General features: G+C 41.4%; 1 protein-coding gene across 2 annotated transcripts in view; it reads right to left on the bottom strand.

Moving 5' to 3' along the window:
• The window catches only part of LOC132859056 (uncharacterized), a 58,117-nt gene that overhangs the window by 26,606 nt on the left and 13,661 nt on the right, over nucleotides 1–17,850 (bottom strand). For both annotated transcript variants that reach the window (XM_060889630.1, XM_060889631.1), the window contains 6 exons: nucleotides 15,713–16,168; nucleotides 13,929–14,375; nucleotides 11,911–12,066; nucleotides 7,940–8,158; nucleotides 6,621–6,709; nucleotides 5,797–5,881 (listed from right to left, as the gene is read on the bottom strand). In XM_060889630.1, coding sequence (XP_060745613.1) covers nucleotides 5,797–5,881; nucleotides 6,621–6,709; nucleotides 7,940–8,158; nucleotides 11,911–12,066; nucleotides 13,929–14,375; nucleotides 15,713–16,168 — 1,452 coding nt within the window. The remainder of the gene's footprint in view (nucleotides 1–5,796; nucleotides 5,882–6,620; nucleotides 6,710–7,939; nucleotides 8,159–11,910; nucleotides 12,067–13,928; nucleotides 14,376–15,712; nucleotides 16,169–17,850) is intronic.

Here is a 17,850-nt window from a genome sequence, read left to right as displayed (position 1 = left end):
TTAACCCTGCAGCACCGTGATTGATGTCTTCCTCTACTTTATTTCGTATCCAGGTTACACAGGAGTCAAGTGGAGGAAAGCCTTGGAGTGTGTGTGTAAACTTAAAAAAAAAAAAGAAATAAAAGTGTCACCAAGACAAACAAGATTCAGAGATGTTAGAAAAAGTGGTGCAAAAGTTTACACGCCCTTACTATAGAAAGTGTGGTTTACTTTTTTCCCCAAGTTCTTTCTTCTCATTTCTTTCTACAAGTAACAAAACTGTATGTTTCTGAATTTAATGAAATTTCAGATAATTTTTAGTTTTTTTTTTTTTTTTGAAGAAATTTCTTTCACTCTTTTTATGGATGTTCTATATGGAGGTTTATATTTGCATATATTGGTCCATTTTTGAGAGACAGCTTTAATATTTTATTGAAAAATTGTTGTTTTTTTTACTTTAGGTCTATTGGTCGACATTGAGATGAAAAGTGTCAGTTGTTAATTAAATAAGATTGAAATTAAATAAGAATTTAATTACAATCTTTGTATAAAGTTTACTCTTACTTTTTTCATATTTTATTTTTTACATATGTATTCATGAAATTAAGCAAACATTTGCCTACTTAATAAAACCATTTTTAAAGTCCTTATTTATTTATTTATTTATTTATTTATTTATTTATTTTTTTATTATAATTATTTTTTTTATTTAAATATTTGTTTCACTGTAAAGAATCACTGGAATTTGTTTATGGAGAATAATTACTTTAACGATGCTTTAATCAGAAAACTACAACGCCCTTATGATGCATTACACACATTCTAAGTATAAAATCAATCAGAAATCTGGCCATTATTAAAGATTTAATCTTTTTAATTAGTGAAAGGAATGAATTAGGAAAATTTCAGGTCATCTCCAAGAAGAGCTTTTTGGTTCTGAATATACAGTGTAAAGAAACGTACTGATGCTGATTTGTGGAATTTATTTGATTTTGATGTGATTTAATGTTTCCACACTATCAAGTGACGTTCATAAGGTTTATAATGGAGACGTATATCATTATGACACGCAGACTGATGTGTGTATATTAGTTTACGGTATGACGTGACGTGGCTGTAAAGTGGATAGACATTTTGAAACCGGATTAAAGCAGACGACTCAGATCATTAGGATCAGGTCAGTTAGAGAATCCAAGGGTTCACTCAAAACAAGGTGCGTCAGCATTTAGTTATTACGCCACCTATAGCTGGAATCAGCTTCCAGCAGAGATCAGATGTGCTTCAACAGTAGACACTTTTAAATCAAGATTAAAAACACATCTGTTTAACTCTGCATTTACTAAATGAGCACTGTGCTGCTTCACAATGACTGCACTTTTTATCCAAATCACTTTTACTCCTCTTTTATTCTTTTTAACATATTTTTTAAACTGTTTTTATTAAAATCATATTTATTTTCTTTAATTGTTCTTTGTTTTTATTATGATTTTATCATGTGTCTCTTATTTTTACATATTTTTTCTCTCTCTCATAAATTGTTTTCTAATTTCTATGTAAAGCACTTTGAATGACCTCTGTGTATGAAATGTGCTATACAAATAAACTTGCCTTGCCTTGCCTACCGCAATGATCCAAAATGCAGCTACATGACTTGTTTTTAACCTGTCTAAGATCCCACAGCACTGCCACGCTCCCTCCATCTGCATACATCAGATTCGTTTACATTTACGCCATTTGGCAGACGCTTTTATCCGGAGCATCTTACATTTATCTCATTTATACAGCTGAGCAATTAAGGGATAAGTTCCTTGATTAGGGGACCAGCAGTGGTAGCTTTGGTGGACAATGATGTGAACTTACAACTCTCCTTTACCACTAGGTGACCACATTCGCTTTTAATGGTCAAGTCAATAGAAAAACTGCATCAATCAAACCCTGGAATTTGTTTTAAAGATAAAACAGAGGTCTAAATATTGATTTTTTTTTTTTATTATTTTGCACATCTTTATGGAGACTTTCTGTCCTTGCTACACGTGACTCTGCCACACAGGAGCAGAAGGAGCTGATGCAGGACGATCTGCTCTCAGGGAGGATTATAGGGCTTAAGTGTACCGGAGGCGGAGATACACCAAACACTAACACTGAGAAGAGACTCACGGCTCCAGGTGACGACCCGCTCCGTCGCACAACATCCCTGACGACTGATTTTTAACGGGAAGCACCAGCAGACACACAACTGTTTAGTAAAGTACAGAGGATAAGTGAGGATTCATTCATTCATCCATTTCCATCAGCGCCGGATGATTCTTTGTTCTGATTGGTCGAAAAATGTTCATGGGTCACAAGTCAGTATTAGTCACAAGTTACTCAATGATCTTATGTATGTTATCTCTACCACAGTTGACAAAAATTCTTAATCAGAAGACGTCGATTCCTTTTCTTTAAGTTTAGCTTATTGTTTTTATAGTAACCGTATAGCCACATTGACTTGTATAGTATACTGGTTGCATGAATAAATAAAAATAGTCAATGTAAACATAAAGATATATTTTTGACATGGTGAAATTTATACATTTTTTATACGCACTTCAGACGCTGATATGGATATGGAAAGATGGTTATTTAACGTTTGTGGAACGTTTGTCTCCAGTGTCGGCGGTGTGGAACAGACTGATATAAAGCTGTAACATTATTATGTCGCTTTGTAGAAGCCAACATTCTGTTTTCCTATTTAAGCTTAGACAAAAATTTATAAAATTTAATGCGGCCTAGAGCTTTCGAGCCACATGCACCAAATTCGGATATGTTGCAGACCCTGGTCTGACCTTTGTTGACGTCGGATCGCTTACTTTTATAAGCGATCCGAGTACCGGTACGTCCGGTACCGGGTCTCAAATTGGCCTTTTTTCCCATAGACTCCCATTATAAAATTTGGAGGTTTATAACTCGGCAAGCTTTCGAACTATCTACACCAAACGACCAGCTCCTTTAGGGTGATACTCTGAACAAACTTTTAAATTGGTGTACTGACTGGCATTCCGGTTGTCCCGCAGCCCCGCCCACAATATATGCAAAATCAAAAAACGTTTTACAACATGGACATGTGACATATCAAAACACTCCAGAACAATGAGGGGAACTTCCTCATGTGTATTCTGATGATGCCACGTAATGTCACGTGATGTCACGTGAAAATCAAAAATTAGCACAACATGAACATGTGACATATCAAAACAGCCCAATGAAGGGAACTTCCTCAGGAGTATTCAGATGACATCACATGCTCGTCTCCACTTGCCTCCAAATGTTTTGGCACCCTATGTTTCTGTCCACTTGCCTCCAAAAGAAACACTAACCCTTATGTCCACTTGTCTCCAAAAAGCACCGGCCTTTGCAAATACTTGCCTCGTCAAAGCCAACATCAAAGTTTGTCACGACAAACTTTACAAATCTAGTTTTATTTGTTCCAGCACTTTCAGGACAGAGGATTTTACACTTTATTTTAACAAAATTACGTTTTTATCTTACGAAACAAAAATAAATAGTCTGATGTTGGGATGTGTTTAAATCTGGAAAGAAGTGGTTTAGTAGACGTTTCTTATCGGGAAATGTAACTGTAATGGGATAAAAAGTTGATGACATTCTTTGATTAACAGTTCAACGTTATATATCGAATGAGGGTTACGTCATTCTGACTATTTCTCTGTGTAAAAACTTTACTCCAAAATGTCGTTGCTGAATGAGAATGTAACTACTGAGAAAGTTCCGGAGGATTTCCTTATTAGGGTTTGTGTTTGTGGTTTCTTAATGGGATATAGAATTGTAACAAAGCTTTTGTTTCCTCGCTCTGCCATTGTTACCGCTAATAGAGTAGGTAGCTGAGTGTCTTCTGAAGGATGTTTAAATTTAAATTTGTTTCTCTATGTGGTCTCCTGACGTGAAAACAGAGCACTGCTCACATTCTGGGTCCTGGTTTAGACCGAGAAACAGTCAATACATGAACTAGTCCCCTAGTCCTAGTAAACATGGTTTATGTAGTTAGAGGTTTCACACTGCTCCTACTTCCTACTCCTACTCCTACTCCTTTCACACTGCTCCTACTTCAGTTAACACTGAATCCTGAGTATCAAAAAAAGGCGGGAAAGGTCATGTGATCAAATAGAAGCACATGATCAGTGTCCTTCAATTCCTGATGTTTACAAAGTAAATGTTTTATTGGTATGTGTATATGTGTGTATGTGTGTGTGTGTCTGTGGGAATGTGTGTGTGTGTTTGTGTATGTGTGTGTGTGTGTGTTTGATTATTTGTGTGTATATGCGTGTGTCTGTGGGAATGTGTGTGTGTGTGTGTGTGTGTACTGTATGTCTGTGAGTATGTGTTTGATTATTTGTGTGTGTATGTGTGTGTATGTCTGTGGGAATGTGTGTTTGTGTATGTGTGTGTGTATGTGTGTGAGTATGTGTTTGATTATGTGTGTGTGTATGTGTGTGAGTATGTGTTTTATTATTTGTGTGTGTGTATGTGTGTGTGCGAGTATGTGTTTGATTGTGTGTGTGTCTGTGTCTGTGGGAATTTGTGTGTGTATGTGTGTGCGAGTATGTGTTTGATTGTGTGTGTGTGTCTGTGTCTGTGGGAATTATATGTGTGTGTATGTTTGTGTGAGTATGTGTTTGATTATGTGTGTGTGTATATGTGTGTGTGTGTGTGTGGGAATGTGTGTGTGTTTGTGTATGTGTGTGTGTGTGTGTGTGTATGTGTTTGATTATTTGTGTGTGTATATGCGTGTGTCTGTGGGAATGTGTGTGTGTGTGTGTGTACTGTATGTCTGTGAGTATGTGTTTGAATATTTGTGTGTGTATGTGTGTGTATGTCTGTGGGAATGTGTGTGTGTTTGTATATGTGTGTATGTGTGTGTGTGTCTGTGGGAATGTGTGTGTGTTTGTGTATGTGTGTGTGTGTGTATGTGTTTGATTATTTGTGTGTGTATATGCGTGTGTCTGTGGGAATGTGTGTGTGTGTGTGTGTGTACTGTATGTCTGTGAGTATGTGTTTGATTATTTGTGTGTGTATGTGTGTGTATGTCTGTGGGAATGTGTGTTTGTGTATGTGTGTGTGTATGTGTGTGAGTATGTGTTTGATTGTGTGTGTGTGTATGTGTGTGAGTATGTGTTTTATTATTTGTGTGTGTGTATGTGTGTGCGAGTATGTGTTTGATTGTGTGTGTGTCTGTGTCTGTGGGAATTTGTGTGTGTATGTGTGTGCGAGTATGTGTTTGATTGTGTGTGTGTGTCTGTGACTGTGGGAATTATATGTGTGTGTATGTTTGTGTGAGTATGTGTTTGATTATGTGTGTGTGTGTGTGTGTGTGTGTATATGTGTGTGCGAGTATGTGTTTGATTGTGTGTGTGTCTGTGGGAATGTGTGTGTTTGTGTATGTGTGTGTATATTTGTGTGTGTATGTGTATGTGAGTATGTGCTTGATTATGTGTGTGTATGTGTATGTGAGTATGTGCTTGATTATGTGTGTGTATGTGTATGTGAGTATGTGCTTGATTATGTGTGCATGTATGTGTGTGTGTGTAGTTGTGTGTGTGTATGTGTGTATGTGTGTATGTGTGTATGTGTATGTGAAACGGTCTTAGGAAAATAGTCAACAGCACGGTAACACAGTGATACAGTCCCTGTGCAAGTTACAGTACCTACAGTAACAACAACATAGCTGCTCTATCAGAATCTAGAAGTTTTTTATTCTTAATCCAACAAACATATGTGAATTATAGTGATGTGGTGATTGTTTTCTACAAAGCTTTTGTGCACCTTGTTCTTCACAGGGCGTGTGTTCACTCGAACCACAGCTGAGAGACCATGAGGAAGATCTGGAGATATCTTCAGCATCGCTAAGCTTGTGGTGCAAACACACACACACACACACACACACACACACACACACACACACACACAAAAAAAAACACTTATGACAGATCACCTTTAATGATCATGAGGTGTGTGTGTGTGTGTGTGTGTGTGTGTGTGTGTGTGTGATCTGTTTAGCACAATAGCATCTCTGCAGGAAGCAGCTCCCAGTATAATCGGCCCCCAGGAACCTCCATTGTGCCGAAGCCGAAATGACGGCAGCTCACCGGCCGCTAAATTCTCAAAGACTTAATAGAGAAAGATCAATAACGCTTTTAACACACTTGTGCACCTGCAGGTGCGTCTATTGCTCAGGATTTTACCGCTTGCTGCTACCGTTTAGCCTCAGAGCCGTGCCCTTTCTCCCCTGCCTTAATCTCTACAATGAAAAAAAAACTGAATTAAAACCTCTCACTCCGGAGTTCTGGAGTGTGTTAGAAACTACAACTCTGATATTTAACCTCTTGTCTATGGTGGCCTCACCCTTGTTCCCTCCCCTTCCCCCAATGAATGATTAACCACACACAAACACAACACACACACACACACACACACCTGCCGTCCAACAGCATCCAGAATTCCCCATTTACTTGCAATCAGTTAGCTTTGCAGGGATGACGGTCATAAAGTTGTATTTACAAAAGGATTCCTCACCTCTCTTATGTGTGTGTGTGTGTGTGTGTGTGTGTGTGTATTTGTGTGTATTTGTGTTTGTTTGTGAGGCTTACCCCTGGAGTTCCACTCCCGATGTCCACTTGTCTGCATGGAAAATGCCTCACGCTTAGAGACACACTGCTGCTCCCCTGTACGTAAGGATCTGCACACACACACACACACAAAAGCACACACACACACACACTTCAAACAGGAAAGCAGGACCTTACTGTAAAATCACAATAAGGGCACAGCTTAATGCACTGAAAAGAGAAGGATAACAAGCGAGGCACGTGCCAGAGCCAGTAATGCCATGTATTCTTCATGGCTGAAGTTCCATAATCCTTCTGCAAATACTGATAGAATTGCAGCTACGCAAACCTGCAGCAGCACCTGTCTACCTGTAGCATGCCAGGTGCATACACACACACACACACACACACACATACGCCCCAACGCAAACACGGCATGAAAGAAGCAGGCCCTCCACGCGTTCTCTCGGTGTGCGTGTGTACGTTTGTGTTTGTGCCAGATTTCAGCGACACATTAACACCGTGTCACACGTCCAACTGAAGATCAGAACCAGCTCCAATCTGCCGCAGATCCTTTCCTCCTTTGTACTGAGTCTTTATCTGAAGATGCATGAACAATGTACAATAGGAACATCTCAGGATCCGTGCACACGACTTGGCGTTCGGATGAACCGAGGATGTTTTTTAAGGTTAATCATAAACCCGAGCTCTTTCATGTCGATTAATACGACTACTTCATAACTCCATAAAAGTGTGTTTTTTTTTCAGACAAGTGATGTCTCATTGTAACGTTTATGGCTGCATGGCTTCGGTTAAGGGCCCCTGGTGCACGCGCTCAGGAGCAGATGAGAAGCACGCCGGTGCGAGTTCAAAGCCAGCGCCGAAGGGGTCAGGACCACTCCCTCACACCCAGACACACACCGTAAAGACATTACGGCTCAAGGACAGCCAACGTCTGACCCACCTGTCAATTAGTGTTCAGATTTCCCCTTCCCTTTTTTTTTTTCCAACATGCTCACACTGGTCACGCCAACGGTTCTCTCCTGGGTTTTTTTCCCCCTTTCTTTTGTTCTGCTAGCTTTTTTTTTTTTTTAGTTTTATTAAAAGGCAATCAAGATGTTGTTGGTCCTGAATGCAAACATGGCAATCTGTGATCAGATAAAGAGCAGAGATAGCGTGGGCTGAACATGTCCGTGTGTAATTACGCACAAAAAAAACGCATGGAAAAAAGCGCTCTTTGTGCGCACAGGCACACGCCAACACGCACACACACGCACACTAGTCTTCAGTCTATCAGTGTCCCATATCCACCCCTGCACCAGGCAGGTGTTGAACAGCAGGCTATATGATACACTCTTTACCTGTGCACTGATAATGCTGGGGAATGCCCAAGCTCCACACTTGAAGCCCAGTTTCACATTCTCCTCTCTCCTCTGTCAGACTGTTCCATTCCAGATCTGGTGAGGGGTCCAGACCCTCAGGGGCTCCTCTTTCCATCAACAGGAGTTGCACGCGGGACAGAGAACCCAGGTCACTGGAGTCGCAGCCGACTGTTAGAGCGGCCAGACCTGGACTCAGCTCTGTAATGGAGAACACAGAGCTGATGTGTTGCTTCATGTTACAGACAGATTAACAAATCTAAGCTGCACCCTTAGAAAAAAAAAAGCTTTTCAAGAGTTTCTCATGTGGTCTTTGGATGTCTGATTTTGCTATTTACCCTTTTTAATATATATAAATTCTATGTGGAACCCAGACAGTTTATATGTAGATCTGAAATTGAAATCTGGGAGTCACACTAACAGAAGCACATCGAGGCTGGAGTCACACTATCAAAGGCCTATTGGTGCAGGAATCATGCTAATGGAGGCATATTGGGGCAGCAATCATGCTAACAGAGGCACATTTGGGCAGGAATCATGCTAATGGAGGCACATTGGGGCAGGAATCATGCTAATGCAGGCATATTGGGGCAGGAATCATGCTAACAGAGGCACATTGGGGCAGGAATCATGCTAACAGAGGCACATTGGGGCAGGAATCATGCTAATGCAGGCATATTGGGGCAGGAATCATGCTAACAGAGGCACATTGGGGCAGGAATCATGCTAACAGAGGCACATTGGGGCAGGAATCATGCTAACAGAGGCACAGTGGGGCAGGAATCATGCTAACAGAGGCACATTGGGGCAGGAATCATGCTAATGGAGGCACATTGGGGCAGGAATCATGCTAACGGAGGCACATTGGGGCAGGAATCATGCTAACAGAGGCACATTGGGGCAGGAATCGTGCTAACAGAGACACATTGGGGAAGGAATCATGCTAACAGAGGCACATTGGGGCAGGAATCATGCTAACAGAGGCACATTGGGGCAGGAATCATGCTAACAAATTCACATTGGGGCAGGAATCGTGCTAACAGAGACACATTGGGGCAGGAATCATGCTAACAGAGGCACAGTGGGGCAGGAATCGTGCTAACAGAGGCACATTGTGGCAGGAATCATGCTAACAGAGGCACAGTGGAGCAGGAATCATGCTAACAGAGGCACAGTGGGGCAGGAATCATGCTAACAGAAGCGCATTTGGGCAAAAATCATGCTAATAGTGGCACATTGGTGCTAGAATCACGCAAACAGAGGACCACTGCGACTGGAATCACGCTCACAGAGGCCTTTAGGGCAGAAATCATGCTAACCGAGACACATTGGGATGGAATCACACTAGCTGAGGTCCTTTAGGGCAGAAATAACACTAACAGACGCATATTGGCCTGGAATCATGCTAACAGAGACACATTAGGGATGGATTTATGCTAACAACATATGCTGCGCTGCGCAATGCTCTAAGGAGGAAAATAATCTGGAATTAAATCTAAATATTTCTGAATTTGTTTTATTTAATAAAACCGTAACAGTTATACGTAAATATAGAATACTTCTTGTGCTCCTGTATGAACAATTCTTGCCTCAGTGACATGTTCATTATAATACAGCTTCATGGAAACCATTTGTTTTGCATAAATGCAGACAATAAATTTATTACAAGCTGTAAAAACATTAGAAGTCTCTAATCACCCAAGCTAACAGTCACACCCTGAGGTGCGATGGTGATTTTCTTGCCCATGCAAATCACCTGCTTTCTCCTTTACAGGGAGTGGCCTGTCAATCAAACCGAGCCCCAGCGCACAAGAGTGAAGGTCTGAGTGAGAAGGGATTAGTGTGAGTGACTTTTTCACCTCAGGCTACTGTTTTCACCTCGTTAAGGCTGAAAGTGTGTTAGTGTGTGTTTGTGTTTTGGCACGTGTGCTGGTGTGTGCAAACAGTATCAAGGTGTGAGGAAAAGAATGGGCTTGATGACGCTCACTTTCATTTCAATCTGCCAAGACAGTAATCACTTTAATACAACAGTTCGTTATATATTGGTCGAAAACCGACGATCCTCCAAAGATTTAGATTAGAGCATAACCACAGAAAGATCTTGTTAGCTGCTGAGAATGTGTAGAGTTTATTAAAAAATATAGTATAAAAAATTCTGAGGTAATAAAATGACATTAAGTGCAAAATAAATGTAAATTAAAACTATCCATGCTTACATGAAATCATGATACACCAGAAACCAAATTTAAAATTGTTATATCTCATACGGGGGGCACGGTGGCTTAGTGGTTAGCACGTTCGCCTCACACCTCCAGGGTTGGGGGTTCGATTCCCACCTCCGCCTTGTTTGTGTGGAGTTTGGATGTTCTCCCTTTGCCTCGGGGGTTTCCTCTGGGTACTCCGGTTTCCTCCCCCGGTCCAAAGACATGCATGGTAGGTTGATTGGCATCTCTGGAAAATTGTCCATAGTGTGTGATTGCGTGAGTGAATGAGAGTGTGTGTGCCCTGTGATGGGTTGGCACTCTGTCCAGGGTGTATCCTACCCGAGGTAGTTCGGATAAGCGGTAGAAAATGAATGAATGAATGAATGAATGAATGAATATCTCATACAGCAAGTAGAATTAGAGGCTTCAATTTAACTATACGGTCAAAAAGTAGTTCTTAATGGGTTCTTTAAGGGTTCATTGAATTACTAAATGGTGTAAGCTTGTAAAATGGGTCTATTTGGAGACATAGTCTGAGCCTGAGAAGATTGTAGCCAAATTTGACTTTGAGAGAGAGAGAGAGAGAGAGAGAGAGAGAGAGAGAGAGAGAGAGATAGAGAGAGAGACAGAGATGAGTATGATTAAACAAGCAGGGTGGTCAGAAGGTCATGTCATGGGGTCAGGTTGTTAAGTCGGTTAAACACCTTCTAACACCTTGTTAGGGATCAGGAGAGGAGGAAATCCTGAGGGAGAACTCGGTCCAGGTAAAGCCTTCTTTCATGAATCACTAACCAGAGTCACACACTCTTGAACAAACACAATCCAGGGGATTTTTGGTGAGGATTAGAAAAGGAAAAACAAATAGATTTAAAACAATGTTAGCATTTGGCTGTCTCACTGGTAGAATGACTAGAGCGGATGCGGGGACCAAGGTTTAAACAAAAAACAGGGATTCTTAGGACTGTAGGCTTAGGTGTAGATGATTCTTATCAAAAGCAACAGTCAAATAACTTTATCTTAACTTAAATGGGTTAAAAAAAGAATCAAACCTATGTTTAAGATTCGACATAGTGTAGACAGATAAGTAACATTTCAGGAGGATTTAGCTGCTTAAATGCTAATATGTAGGAAGTAGCTATACATCAGAAATAGTTCTTTAATTTTTAAAAGAAAAGACTTCTTGAATATTTTGTTAAACTACAACATTTGGTGATTTTTTTAGAACAGGTAATATGTAGAATCCCTCTGAGAAGGTAAGAAAGCTTAACTAGCCAAAGAACCTGTGAGGAACTTGCAGCATTTCTTTGAGGAACCTGTGAGGAACTTTAAGTGTGTTTTTCCAGTGCTCATTATGGTTCATATGCTCTTACTACACCAGGCTGAACATTCAATCTTGCTAATAATCTGTTTAAATAAATCTACTAGTTTAGGCGAGTCTATGATTTAGATTACTTGTGGGATGTGGATGGAGATCTATGGTTTGAATGGTGTCTGTAATTTGTATAAATCTCCCTGTGGTGTATCTATACTGTAGGTCTAAAGATAAAACAAGCCTATCTGTGGGAGGTGATTTGAAGATGTCTCCGTGGTTTATGATATTGTTTGTTGATATGACATATCTTGGCTACAGTAGGCAAGTTGCAGGTAGCTCAAATGAAGGTGTATCTTTGGTTCAGATAAATCTACCTGTGGTAGGTAAGTTGAAGGAGCCAACCTCTGGTAGGTGTATTTATGGTCAGGCAGGTTTACCTGTAGTATGTGAGGTGATTTCCATGTCACTACAGTCAGCATGATCCAAGGACTCATTAGAAACACTCCGAGGTGCTGCAGCCTCCAGCTCAGCAAACATGTCCGACTGGGAACAGCTGATTGGGGAACTCAGAGATGCTCTTGAACCTTGGCTACCTGAAAGAACCCAAATCAGAACATCTAATGACCTTGGTTCTGTAAATGTATAAGAGTGTATGTGGTGATGGGTCTAGTGTTTCAGGCAGTCTTGTAGACTGGTAGACTTACTGGCACTTTATTAAACACTTATACTGTTGGCCTTTTCAGTGCACAATGTGCTATAAACTTCTATAATTTCTGTAAATGGACATGGTGGTGGATGACAGTCGTGATCTGGAAGATCTACAGTACGTACACTTCTCGCAAATGTTCTAGCAACCTCTAGCTTCTTTGGCGAATAGCAAAGGGTCAATTTCCGCATACAGATGCATATGCATCTTTCTTTCATTTTTCAAAAGCCAGGCTCACCACTCAAACACAAAAGAGAGAACTCTCTTAATGCTTCAAAGCATATTGTTAAGTTGGCAATCATCTTTAGCTAACTGCTCCTCAAGAACATTTCACTCTGAGTTAGTGAGGGCATCTGGCTTGTGCGTGTGTTCTTGATCCACTTCATATGTGTAGTATGTTTGTGTATGAGCTACACGGGTCAGTGGGTCATTTTGGATGGACCTATACACAACCATACAATGTTTCCTCTTTCTCTCTGTCACTTCTTCTGTCTTACTTGTTGGCCACACAGTGTGGCTGTTAGGGTCAGTGTGTGTGGCAGGGGGATTCAGAGCAATGGGGGTCCCTCTCATTGTCAAGGACAGTTACTCGCTGGAGGGGACACTGAAAGAGGTCACTTCAGGGTCAGTCTCTGACTGTCGGGCCATGGCATTCGGAAAGAGAGTCCAGGGGTAACACAAAGACCCTAGAATCTGTATTAGAGAGGATACACGATAACACACAAACTGAGCACAGAGCCACACACAGGGGTGGCAAGAAAGATAAAGGTCGGCCACTTCCACCCTCCAGGCATGGACACTCATGCCTTTTGCCAAACTTTGCCTTTTTGGAAATGTTTAGAAATTTCTTACATGACAATTTTATTTATATTCCAACTCAAATCTGTATAGTATCATTAAAATTATAATTCCACACTTCATCAATTTTTATGATTTTGATATAAGAGGAACATGACACCGGGCTACAAGTGACCATTCTTCCAACTCAAAAAAAAAAAAACTACACAAAGAACAGTGGACAGCCTGCTCTGAAAGGGGCAAATTCCCATCACAAGTTCTCAATTGTCCCGCTCTTTTAGAAAGTCCCAGACTCGAGTCAGACATCAACGGGCCTGGCTCTTTATCCCGATCGGGAACGGTAAATTAGTGCGAGGAGGGCGCCCGAGAGGTACGCCAATAGCTGACACTCGCACACTGTTCTCCCGTCAGCGGGGTGGCGGTCAGTGTGGATTTATGACTGCTTTCTCCACACGATCCTTCTTTCAACAGGAGAAGAAAAAGAGAATGAGAGAGGGGAAAAAAGGCAGAAAGGAGGGAATGCCGGAGCCTGGGGCTAGAAGAGATGCATAAGGGGCCGTGGCTACCTCTTATAGACCCCCCTCCTCAAGCTTTCCTATTGTAGAGAACTAGCTGCTTTGATTCAAACTGCAGATTCAAATAGTACCAGCTCAAGTCTTCTTTAAGAAAATCCCTCAAACCCACAATTTTCATAAAGGACAAAAAAGAAAAGCCCTCCCCATGATATTTGTGACATGGTGGTAAAGGACAAAACCGTGATGTAGCACTGCATTGAGTGAACTTTCTCCCTTTTGTGTCTGAATGTTTAGTTACGCTTGGCACAATCCAACCCCGGAGTGTGTCTATGAATACACACAAGTCCAGCATAGGATCAAGACATACAGGTTCACAATGGCACAGTATGAAAGTCATATATGTAGGGACAGTATTGGTTAAGCTAGAGATGCTAACCTCGCTGAGGTGTGATCGGTGGAAGTATAGGCCAGCGGCAGGTCTTCCAGTCAGAGTGAACATCCAGCGGAGAAGCAGATGCCTGTCTGGATTGAGAATCCAGATATGCAGGATAAAGGCTTGACCCTCCTCTATCACCCATATCTGTGAGCTGGATAGGGTGCGGGCTTTCCTTTATTAGGGGGTCTTCAACCTGAATAATTGGAGATTCCTTTAAGGATTCTAGATGGCTGCTACTCTGGGGTTCTTGGCTATGGAATGTCAGGGTATTTAATATTGATGATTGAGTATTGTTTGGGGGGGAGCAGGAAGCCAAGGTTACTCCATCAAGAGAGCTGAAGCAAAGATCAGACAAGGATGAAGAGCAGGCCTCTAGAAAATCACTGTTGATATCATCACCATCCTCAGTATCCTCTTCATCCCCTTCAGAGTCATCACTCTGTTTTACTAGAAGTAGAGAAGCAAACATTCAAGTGATTATCAACGTTCATGATTTACACTGACTCTGTTGCTCTTTAGGGATATGTTGGGATATGATGTGATCATTTGATCCATAGAGGCACTTGTGTACCATTCTGTCTGTTAAAAATACATAGAAATAATGGTCTCTTTTATAGCCATGAACCTCCCAATACACTCCAGAAACATAGGAAATTCCATTTTTAAAAGATTAAGTGCTACAAAAAGTCTTTTTTGACATAATCATTAATGATCCACCAATTGTTTAGGATAAAGTATGAGTGCCTATTACATTTTTGCTTATAACTTTTGTGACATTAAAGGTTGGGTCTCCGTTGTTCGAAAGCCAATGTTGACATATAAAATCACCAAAACAAACACGCCCCTAACCCAAATGGGTCCCACCCCTGTATCGATAGCTCCGCCCACACATACATACGTAACCCAGGCAACTAATGGAAAGAAATGTGTCTTTATCATAGCTGAAGGGAAGAACAATACGATTGCAGATAAACAATCAAGCAAAAATGACACACAAGTATAATCATGTAAAGGACAAAGACATATATTAGTTCTGTGTAACAAAACAAAACCAACGTTACTCACCTATCGAGAAGGAAAAAAGCGCCTCGGCATCTTAAGTAAAGTTGGTCACATATTCACAGATTGGAGTTTCCCGAGTCAATAACTCCTGAGCTAAACACTGTTACTACACAAAACACGGTTGTAGCTGCGTCTCTACATTACTACGATAGAAAAGAGGTGTTATTTGTGTAGTAACAGCGTTTAGCTCAGGAGTTATTGACTCAGGAAACTCCAATCTGTGAATATGTGACCAACTTCCTGCTCCTTCAGTTCTCTCCAGCGCTGGAAAGCTGATCCTATATTAACACGTCCTACTTCTTACCTTATCGTAAGTCTTTCTTCTCTTTCTTTCTTTGTTTTTATCCTCCATGTCAATGTTAAAACCGCTTTCTGCTAATGTCACACATGCGCACTGAACACTCTCTCCGCCCATATTGACAAGACACGCCCCTTTCTGCTCACTGGCTACACGTTTGTTTTGTTTTTGTTTTGTTTGTCGTCCCGTCTCAGTTTTCTGAAGCATTTCTCAAAAATCGGAGACCCCACCTTTAACTGCTATCTACAACTCTTTGTCATAACCTCATTCCAGGAAGGAAATGCTAAAAAGGAAACATACAGTAAATTGACTGAATGAAACAGAAATTCTTCTACAGGCAAAATCAGTGAAATCTCACTGGGACGTTCTTTGAAATACAGACGTACTTTAAAGAGTTGACATAAAGTAGTTGAAGAGTATATACCTGTAGGTGCACTGGAAAGGCTGCTGTTCAGGTTGGTGGAAAAGCTAAACTGACTGGACGCTGGACGACTCAGGTCTGAAAGAGAATCCGGGGTCATCGGTGTCATCGGTGTCAGAGGGGTCATAGGGGTTGATGTGGTGCCTGGAGTCATTGTCATTGGTGCCACTGCTTCACCTTTAGGATCTTCATAGTCCTCATCGTCGATTTGTGGGGAGGAGGGCCCAGTCAAAATAACATCTCTATGACTTACAACATCTTCCTGTTTTATTGTGGTGTGTTCTGAGTTCCGAGAGTGCACATGAAAAGACGGGAAATCATCTGGGTTTGACTCGGAGTGGACAGACGGTGTTGGAGAGAGCACAGGGTCTGGAGAAGTCACGCTTGGATATGGAGATGCTGGCACACTGGGAAGGATCACAGAGAAGTGTCTCAGGGAGTTCTGCTTTTTCTGAATTTCTGAAAAGACAGAAAGTCACAGAAAGTCACCAATAAGTCATTTGATAATGAATGGATAAGCTTATGAAGGAATTCTGGCTTTGGACCAAAAACAGTTATAACTGCAGAACAGGACACAAAAGGTGCTAGAGTTTCTCCAAAGAAATGCTGCAAGTAGAATGGAGGGGGAATAAATAGCGTATCAGACTCCGGCTCCAGCTGTCTCATGCAGAAATGGACCGCTCGGCCGTCCCACGGGCTGTCCGGCACAAGACATCACACACACACACACACATACACACACCGCCTTAATGAAAGGCATTGTTGAGGGTGCACAAAGAGAGGTCCTGAATAATTATCATGGGGGTCCTTGGCGAGGGTCAGGCAGAAAGCGTATTCATCATCATTTCCAGCTAAAAGGGAGAGGGATGAGGCCGGGGCAATGACATTTCTTTTCGCCACTCCGCTGAGACACAGAGCAAACAGCCTTTTGCCTGCTGGGAGCCCCCTACTCTCCAAATTCATCCTGGACACCCCTCTCAAAATGCTACTGCCTTTCCACGAGCAGCTGTCTAGTTCCCAACTTAGTATGCAGAGGCTCTAAGATATGGTAATGACCACTTGTGATCACTATATGAAGGAACTCATTCTCATAATTGGGCACCCCCAACAAACTAATTATGGTCAGAGTGACAGCGAAAGCAAACAAATGAGCTTTCATTTGTGACTCTCAGCCACCTCGACAGGATTTCAAATGTCCGGATATGATAAATACGTGCTCTCATACAGCACAGAGACGGTTTTGTGTTGCTTCCTTTGATTTTTTTTATTGTTATTCTCATTTGTCCCACTCGTTAATTTGACCACTGGTCCCTGTAATACTCTAACTTCATCCACGATGGTCTTGTCTTTGTAGCCATACAAAGCACACTTGTTCCAGTCACCCAAAAGAGTCAGCAAGAGTGATAGATGGATAGAGATATATAGATGGATGGATGGATGGATGGATATTTGGCTGCATGGAGGAATAGTTGGATGGATGGAGCCCAAATTTCTACACTGCTCTATGCATAATACCCTTGGCTTGCCCATCTGTCTCGGTCACACACCACAAGTGTGCGTGCTTCTATGTGTGTGAACGACATGTGTCATAGCACCCTGTTACAGCCCTCCCTCTTGCACATACACACACACACACACACACACACACACACACACTCCTTGGGGAGCTGAAGGCAGGTCGGGGTCGATTGTGAGAGCCTCCAAGCACCATATGGCTGTATAATTAGTTTTGGCCCGTGATGTAGAGCAATGCCACGATCTCTGCTCTCTCACCAGATTGCACTCAAACACACAGTTCTGCAGGATTCTAGTGATCAGGGATGCAAAAATACCTTTACATCATTATTATAATCCTCATTTTAAGTTCCACCATTTAATGTTAATGGTACTGCCAATTAGATATAAACAGATGTACAAATTAGCTATAAACAACTGTTCCCTCACCAGCAGCTCTTTTTTTCTCTCTCTTTTGACGTTTATAAGATAAAAGACTGAAGACACTGTCTTCTTACAGATCTTCATTATATCAACAATTACATGTTGTTAAGAGTCAAGTACAGTATATACGTGCATGTGTAAGATTTTACTGTAGAAACAATGACTTTGAACCTGCTATTTATTTAAGGTCTATGAAAACACAT

The sequence above is a fragment of the Tachysurus vachellii genome, chromosome 16, assembly GCF_030014155.1.
Source record: "Tachysurus vachellii isolate PV-2020 chromosome 16, HZAU_Pvac_v1, whole genome shotgun sequence".
Taxonomy (NCBI): domain Eukaryota; kingdom Metazoa; phylum Chordata; class Actinopteri; order Siluriformes; family Bagridae; genus Tachysurus; species Tachysurus vachellii.
The sequence above is the reverse complement of the archived record's forward strand: the minus strand, read 5'-3'. Positions and strand labels throughout refer to the sequence as shown.